General features: G+C 37.6%; 1 protein-coding gene across 1 annotated transcript; it reads left to right on the top strand.

Annotated features, from left to right (window-relative positions):
- Positions 1-802: 802 nt before the first annotated feature.
- etfa (electron transfer flavoprotein subunit alpha) lies at positions 803-8,775 on the top strand. The gene is made up of 12 exons (XM_026175934.1): positions 803-931; positions 2,935-3,084; positions 3,607-3,688; positions 4,039-4,121; positions 4,344-4,443; positions 4,595-4,705; positions 4,856-4,957; positions 5,088-5,156; positions 5,248-5,330; positions 6,343-6,408; positions 7,286-7,366; positions 8,510-8,775. The coding sequence occupies exons 1-12, from the start codon at positions 893-895 to the stop codon at positions 8,543-8,545; spliced, it is 1,002 nt and encodes a 333-aa protein (XP_026031719.1). The 5' UTR covers positions 803-892; the 3' UTR covers positions 8,546-8,775.
- Positions 8,776-8,940: the final 165 nt, after the last annotated feature.

The following is an 8,940-nucleotide window of genomic DNA, read 5'->3' as shown; positions in this document are numbered from 1 at the left end:
AGTTTTCTTCTAGAGAAGTATGCTGGAGAAGGCCATCTACTGGCATTGAGCAGTTACATTAAGTCACGTTGTAACTCACCAACAAGTTACACTGAGAGTTCAGGTTGGTGTTACATATAACCTGTAACATTTGTCTTAATGTCAGGACCCAGTATAGCCCAACAGAGGATTACACTGTAAGAAATTATGATTATTCAAAGTAGTTTAAAAAAAATATTACAAAATTTATTTTTTTTTTAAAAGGAACAATGTAGTTTGACATAGTTCCATCGCATAGTATGGAACTGATGTACGCTGAGTTTATAGATATTGGTAATTTCATGTTGCAAGTACTTTTTAGTGTTGTAGCTAATTTGTGTTTAAAAAATAAAGTAAGGGGAGAAAAACTTTCTTTCACTTTCTTTCACTTCTCAAACTGCACACAAAAGAAGCTTTTCAAAGAATCAAGTGTGAGTATATCTCGGTAATATTTGATAATATTTATTCAAAATGTATTCTTTCTTTCTGTTTCGAAATTTATTCTATTATTCTTTATTTTTTGTTATTTTGCGTTTTCTCTACGCAGCACTTGCATATATAAGGAAGTAGCGGAGGCTCTCCAATCAGAGTTAAATGTGCTCCTGCTTGATTTGAAGAGGAAAACAAATATTAACTTAATACAAAAGACCCGGAAAACAAAACATAAAAAGTAAGCTTCTTTTTATTTATTTATTTTGGTGTTAAACTTTACAGAGAGAGAGAGAGGGAGAGGGGGAGGAGCAAGAGCGTTGGCCGGAAGTTGCGGTTCTTGATCGAAGCTATCTCGCGAGAATTCCTCGCCGACGTCAGATGACCTTTGGCACAGTTTTGTGTCTGCAGGACTGGAAGGGAGCTGTAGCTTTCGGGGTCCAAGATGAACAGAGCTCTTAACAAATCAAATCTGAAACATTTGGTAAGAATAACGCTAACACTAACTTACAGTGAGGCATTGCATTAATTGGTTAAATCAGTTTTTAACAGTAAACGATGGTTTCTTTGCAGCAGCTACTAGCTTGCTTTATGACTTAGCTACACATTACCCGGGTCATTGTCGTTTCCAGACGCAAGTGTACTACAAGGAATTAAAACATGTGGCAGTATTAGTTAACATAATGCGACAATAAATCTGCATACTATCTCTACTTTGTGAAATAGCTTAAAAAGGAGTTAATATTGTTGGAACGAAAGCTAGTTAGTGCTAGCCTGGCTAGCCTTATGCTTATGAAACGGTTACGAAACTGCCACTTGCAGGTGTTACCAAAGAGTCAAAATTAAAAATACCTATGTCTGGTGAGATGTGTAGGCAATAAGTGGGAGGAAAAATGTAGTTTCCTTATGTATTTTGTATTTTGGGATTCTCCCTGTTATCCAATCAGTTTTTGTTTAACCCCCCTCCCCTTCCCCTTTACATGCCCTACCATAGTTAATGAGAATTTGGAAGGGTTACTTAGAAATATCTTAATTATTTTACTCATTATGTCAAAAATAACTAGCTTGATCTAGCTTCACAGGCCAGTATCTGTCAGATTAAACCACCTATATCACCTTGAAACTGCACAGGTCCAACCTGCACCGAATAGAATAACATCGAATAGAATTCAACTTTATGGTCAATGCACATGTCACAAGTACAAGGCAACGAAATGCAGTTTGCGTCCATCCAGAAGTGCTTTAGCCGTGATATAGATATATTACAAAATATATATTAGCAATAATATAAGTATATAGATATATTACAGAAATGGGTCTGTTATAGGTATGAGGGTACAAAAATGGTTCTATTATGGGTATGTTACAATGTACACGGTATGAAGGTATGTTATGAATATGCTATAACTATAAGTATGTACAGGCTGTAGTGGGTATACATTGCTGTAAAGTAAAAGAATTGAGGAAGTGTTTTTTTTAGCATTTATTGATTGCACGGTATTTATAAAGTTTTGCAAATGTTTTGTGTTATTTTTCATGCGTATGCTATAGATTCATTATTAAAAATTCTTTGGATCTGACACAAATCCTCTAAAATACATCAAACCTGATAAAAACTTGAACTCATAGTAGATTACGCCATGAAGACAGACAGCACTTATAGGTAGGTTTATGAAACTCAAATCTGTCATTTAATTTAGGTGGAAACTATAATTTTCTGTCCTGTGTAACCTTTGCGAGTGCTCTATTGTGCATTGTGCATATAATGTTTTTCACAGGAAAAAGATATTTACACTGTTCTGTGGGAACCCCTGGTTGAGTTGACATGACCTGTCCTTTTTCTCCATTTGCTGGTCTTTATCTGAATGACCTTTGCGTCACATGGCTGGTTAACTGTGTCAAGTTATGTCCAGATGAGGCTTGCAGCATCCTGTTTTACTTTGACTGAGTGAGATGCAGCCGTTTTAGAGGCTGCACTGAAAATTGTTTGCCCTCTATCCGGACATTATGTGTGCACCTTCCCACAGCATTTATTTCTAAAGATGACCTCAGACTCTGTATCAAAATATTTAATGCACAACCATTTATTCTAAATAATGCATGTATAAACACAGGTAAAGCATTAGGTAAAAATTATTATGTAGGACATTTGCCAGTTATACAATTTTACTGCTCACTCTTGAACACATGACATTGGTCAGTTGATACTTATGACATTGGATTGTGTGGTAGAAATGAAGATAAACTGAATTCAGCTTTTCTGCTCAACACTACTCCAGGATGATTGTGCTGTGATGATTATGGTGTCTGTGCTCAATTTTAGGTAGCAATATCTATCTTTTTTTTTTTTTCTTTCAAATGAAAAACAAATTTGATAAGAATACAGAAATCATATGTTACCAAGCATGTATTTTATTTTTAACCTCTTTAGGCAGCAGAACCAACAAAACAGTGATATATTATCATTTTGACTGATTGTGTTTTCAGACTGGTCTCCTGCAGAGGTTTCAAAGCACGTTGGTCATTGCAGAGCACAACAATGAAAAATTAACTCCTATTACCCTCAATGCCATTACGGCTGCTACTAAAGTGGGAGGAGAGGTATCCTGTCTGGTTGCTGGAACAAACTGTGCAAAGGTAGGTAAAGCTTTTGATGTGCAGAGTATGTGTGTGCGTGCATGTAAATGGAATAACTAAAATGACGACAGATTGTGTTGCCATTACGGAGCAAACGTGACGTAAATATTAGTTAAACCGATGACAAACTTGTTAAGGGTGCAATAAAAGTGGCTGATAGCAGGAAATCTGGTTCTGACCAGAGTGGTGGGGTGCTGATAAAGTTACAGACTCACTCCTGCTGCCACAGGCACAGTAGGACAGGCTTTATTCAGCACTTCTTCCAGCTCTCCAGAGCTAAAATTGATTGGGTTTAATGTAAAAGTACAATCATGGAGCGCTTAGATGGAGACTAAATTCAGCTTCCCTTCCCCCTTTATTAAACAACAAAGTAAAACAAAACGCAACAAAGGCAGGCATGGATCACCTCTGCTATTGTTGGTGTGTTTGTGCTTCGCTATTGGAGTAGGATGTTGTAATGTGTATTTTGCTGCACACGAAGATATGCACAAAGAAAGCTGGATGTCGTTTCTGTGTTTTCAGGTTGCAGAGGAAATCAGCAAAGTGAAAGGTGTGAAGAAGGTCCTGGTGGCCCAACATGATTCTTACAAAGGTGGCCTACCAGGTATTGTTGGCGCTTCTTTTTTAAATATTTGCCAGTCTCTGAGTGATGTGGTAATTAACTTGCACAGAGAGTAATAATGTATTTAATTAACCGCTCATATGGTTAAGAGATTAAGAACAGGTGTCACAGCATTCGTAGTATGCCATCTGCCTAATGTTGTTTCTGCTATCGGACTATTTATTATTGAGTGATTTGTATATATTGTGCTATTTCCTAAATCTGTAACATATTGTATTGTTAAACAGTCTAGTCTGTTTCTGTTAATGTTACTGTATTGGAGCAACTGTAACCCACACAATTTCCTTACGTATTAATAAAGTATGCTGATTCTGATTTGTTTGTTTTATTAGAGGAGTTGACTCCACTTATCCTGCAGACACAAAAGCAGTTCAACTTCACTCACATCTGTGCTGGTGCCTCAGCTTTCGGAAAGGTAAATCACAGTAGACAAATGATGCTCGTATAACTTGTATTTCTGTATTTTATTACTATTTAATTTTTTTGTCTGGTCACTAAATGAACTAATATTCTATTGCGTATATTTAATTGAAATCAGAAGCTCTTACTTGATGTTATTTTGTGAAAATCCTGCTGTGAACAAAATGCCAAGCAACATCTCTGTGAACTATACTGTGGCTGCCTTCCTCTTTTGTAGAACCTGCTTCCCAGAGTGGCTGCCAAGTTGGACGTCGCCCCAGTTTCAGACATTATTGAAGTCAAATCTTCAGATACTTTTGTTAGGACCATCTATGCAGGTAATCTTTTGTAAGCATGTTGTGATATAGAGATCTAGCATTCTCATTGAGTTACAGATTTGTTGAACTGCATCAGTTTGACTTTCGCTTTTATAATGGAAGTCAGCTTTTTTGTAATGTAGTCATCTAATTAAATGTTGGGATTAAACAGGAAATGCCCTCAGCACTGTGAAATGCAACGAGCCGATCAAGGTCTTCAGCATCAGAGGGACTTGCTTTGAAGCCGCTCCAACAGAGGGAGGGGGTGCTGCATCAGAAGAAGGTGTAGTAGCTTACAGATTTATCCTGAACACGCTTAGAAACTAGGTGAAATTTTGGATGATGTTCAACAGCACCTTATTTGTTTTTATGTTTGAAATTTGTTTGTTTGTTTGTTTGTTTTTTTATTGTTACTGGTTTGTCTGATCTGCAGTGTCTGCTTCCTCTCCGGTTGGAATTTCTGAGTGGCTGAAACAGAGTCTGACAAAGAGTGACCGTCCAGAGCTGACAAGTGCTAAAGTTGTGGTGTCAGGAGGTGTGCAAAAACTGTTGAAGTTTGAATTTGGCAAAATATTTGTTTGTAACATAGACTTGCTATTGTATAGTTTAACAATGTGCACAGTAGACTAATGGTTCCTCCTTTCCTTTCTTTTTTCCTCCCTCAGGTAGGGGCTTGAAGAGTGGAGAAAACTTCAAGTTGCTTTATGACCTTGCAGACAAAATGAATGCTGCAGGTATTCTATTCTGGGAAAGTTTGGGTCATTTATCACTTTGCTTGGTTGCTTTTTTTGGCCCCATTTTAATTGCAAAGTGTTCTTTTTCTAGTTGGTGCATCCAGAGCTGCAGTGGATGCTGGCTACGTCCCTAACGACATGCAGGTTGGACAGACTGGCAAAATTGTAGCACCGGTAGGTTAACAAAACAAACTACTTTTGATTGGTTATAGTGAAAATTAAGGTTTAAAAGGGGACAAAGTCTGTGTAAGTTTGCTTTTGACTGATGCCTGTTAGCCTTCATGTAGCAAATCACTATGATTGTGATGGCTGCTATTCCTTTTTTTTCTTTTTTAATAAAAAGGTTAACTTCCCATTATGTGATTCTGTCAGGTTACCCCAGCTGTGATTACCCACACATTAGGCCTCACAAAATATACATGATAGCACATTTCAGGCGCCTAAATGATTTAGCTGATCCATTAAAATGGAGTGCAGTGGATGTCTGGTCAGAGCCCCAGACCAGTCCAGACTGTCCAAATTAGATTTTTTTTTAATGTTATGACAAGCGTTTTGAATTTGGCTTAGTTAATTAAATACAGTCTAAATCTGGTTAGTTTATTCACCCCACCAATCTAAGAATGTTTAGTGATAAACAGTACAAAACATGTCTGTCTGGAGATTTGTATGTATATCTTAATTTTCTTATCTGACTAATTGGAATCAGTTAGAGCTGTGTGTGAAAAGGGCTCTGGCTGACTGACATAAAAGTCATTATTGTGTTATTAAGATATTAAAAAAAAAAAAAAAACTCCATTTGGAATGACAAACTAATTAAAAAAAAATATGCTGTTTGCTTTGTGGAAATGGAAACCTGCAGTTTATGTGATATATATATATATATATATATTCTTTTTCATCGACTGGTTGAACGTAGTCAGTCACGTTTGTAGAATGATGTTCTTATCATCTGAAATTTCCAAGTGCAACAATAACCCTGAACTAAAATATTCATATGGTATTAAAATGGTTGGGAGCGTTCTTCCAAGGAAGGTTCAGGAGATGTAGTAATGGCCGACCCTTTCCAGGCTCATCTAGACACTATGCAGCCAGAGTCCACGGCCTAGCCTTGAGCTTAAACTTCAGATCCTAAGCATGTAACACATGTAACATTTGCCTGGTTGTATTGTGCTTTTCATGTTCACAGGAGTTGTACATTGCTGTTGGTATCTCAGGAGCCATCCAGCACCTGGCAGGAATGAAGGATAGCAAGGTAAAGTCACTGGAGCGGTGTGTGCTCCATTTTCTATTTTTCTGATTTTCTTCTCTTAACTTTGTTAGTTTGTAATAAACAGAATGGAAAGTTTCACTTCTAATATTAATTTTTTTAAAAAAAATAATAAAGTTGCACTTGGTGTTCTCTGGTGACTTAACATTATGATCCAAAAACATGTTTACCTGGTATGGTTACGCTCAAAATACCCACTGAGATGATTTTGATCTTTGCTGTGGGTTTTAATTGTTTTTGTCTTGTTTATATCATGAATCTTTTATGTTAGTAGTGGGAGGAAAAATTCAATACATCTCAAATGCATAAATAGAATGATATTTTGCTTGGCGATGTTGGATCGATACAGGGACATCAAATATTGATATTTTAATAAATAAATTAAAATACTACGAACAACAGGCCTCATCTCGCCTGATAGACGGCATCCTTTCTGCAAACATTTGGAGTCTGATTTGGAGTGACTGCAGTCGCTCCCAGAGAGAATGCTGAACGTCTGCAAATAGTTATCATCTAATTTATAAATGCAGACAGATTGATTCTGACTGATGGTAACATGTTGGCAGTCTCTTTCAATGGGCATCGCTCGACGGGACTCTGCACAACTGGCTACCAGCTTGTTTGTATTTTGGTTGTATTCTTGTGGAACATGAAGAAAAAAAGAAGGAAAACGAATTGCAAGAATTGCAAAACGTTCAAAATTGTGTCAGGAGTGAAGCATCATATTAAAGTCTGCCCGTTCACAACTTTGTTTTTTAAACAATCCGTTTTCTGTGTCCATTGTGAAAACTAAAGTAAAATCTAAAGAAACATAAATGTAACATTTTGGTTGTTTTTGTCTCTTTTTTTTCCCCCACTTCAGACTATTGTTGCTATCAACAAGGACCCTGAAGCTCCTATTTTCCAGGTGGCTGACTACGGTTTGGTAGCCGATCTTTTCAAAGTAAGCCTCTGGGATTGATATGGCTATAATGATGTCACTATGATCCCACATTAGGAAGCAACCAAGCAATGCCTGGATTTACTTTGTATGTTTCTCGAGTCGTGAGTGATAGCCAGAATATAACATTTGCTCTCTCCTGGATAAATTTTGCATGATGCCTTATTCCACCTAATGGAAATGTGCAACCGTTGAATTATTAAATTCTTGAATTAATCTGAGGAGAGTGCAAGCTATAACTCTCCTGATATCAGAAGATATAAAAACAGATCAATAGCTTACAGAAGTTGGCTTCAGTGTGGTTTTAAAGCCTCTGCTTGCCAGGCCTCTTATATGCTCAGTTGCGTTCAGGTGTCTAGCTGATACTTTGGGATGGCGAGCCAGGTGTACTAGCATGACTCAGTGGAGTCCAGTGCTGCCTGCAAAAGTCTGTTTTCATTTGTGTCCTGGTGATCATGTTTTATTTAGGTCCTCAGTAGTGCCTGAGCAGCCCAGGTGTCCTGACCAACTCTGTAGCAGTGATTAGTAATAATAGCTTGTGGCAGCAGAGTTGCGACCTACCGGGCAATGAGATCATCTTACATGTGATCGTTCCACAGATAACTGATTAAAATGGATAGGCTTTCTACTACTGCCTCCAAATGGTGAATTGATACCCAGCTGGGTAGTGTAGTGGTAAGACTACACACCTTCGGAGTGGGAGTCACAAGTTTGATTCCCACCCGGTATCCAGTAAGGGTCCTGCCTATGCTAGAAACCAAGCCCTGGAATGTCTGCAGCCTGTCTGCAGTTCGGACACACGATTTTCACTACATGTTGTACTCTGATTCTGATGTGAAAGTTGCTCAGCTCACCAGAACAACAATTTTAATAGCCTCGCACTTATATTTAGCAGTTAAAAGAGGCCTTAGAATCTGTTTTTTCTAAACTGTACAGACTACATTATCAGGGTTGTTATTTATTTTTTAGGCCAGAAGTCTTTCTGAATTCATCATTGAATGTTTCAGTATCTGCAGCCTGGTGTACTATTGATAAATTTCCGAGTACCAACATGCAGCTGAGAAATGTAATGCAATGCATTTGTTGAACAGTGCTAGTGCGAAATAGTGGACCAACACTAAATGTCTTCACTGTTTTTCTTTTAAGGCTGTTCCTGAGATGACTGAAGCTCTCAGCAAGTGAAGAGAGACAAACTCCTACCAGAATCTGAGAACGACCAGTCTCCACCTTAAGAAATATTTAAAGCTGCGAGTCCTGCTTGCAGAGAATTTCATCATTTTCTCTCCGTTACTCTCAGCAAATACATTGTACTTACCTTTTGGCTGGAGGTTTCCTTTTTTTGCTTACGGTAGCACATGTGTTATTTGTATGTAACTTTCTGGGACATTAAAGGAGATCTTTGGAAATTCTCAGCCCTGTGATTCCTTCTAAGATGTAGCTCTTCGTGCTGACTTAGAGGTTATGTGACTAATGACATGCTCTTAGAAAGTTTATTTAATTGACACTAATGACTTGTTTTATTAACTTGCCATGTTTTTGACTTTATTGGGTTCTTTTTGCAATGATGTCTTTCCATG

This window comes from Astatotilapia calliptera, chromosome 7 (assembly GCF_900246225.1).
Source record: "Astatotilapia calliptera chromosome 7, fAstCal1.2, whole genome shotgun sequence".
NCBI lineage: Eukaryota > Metazoa > Chordata > Actinopteri > Cichliformes > Cichlidae > Astatotilapia > Astatotilapia calliptera.
This window is presented reverse-complemented; position numbering and strand designations above follow the sequence as displayed.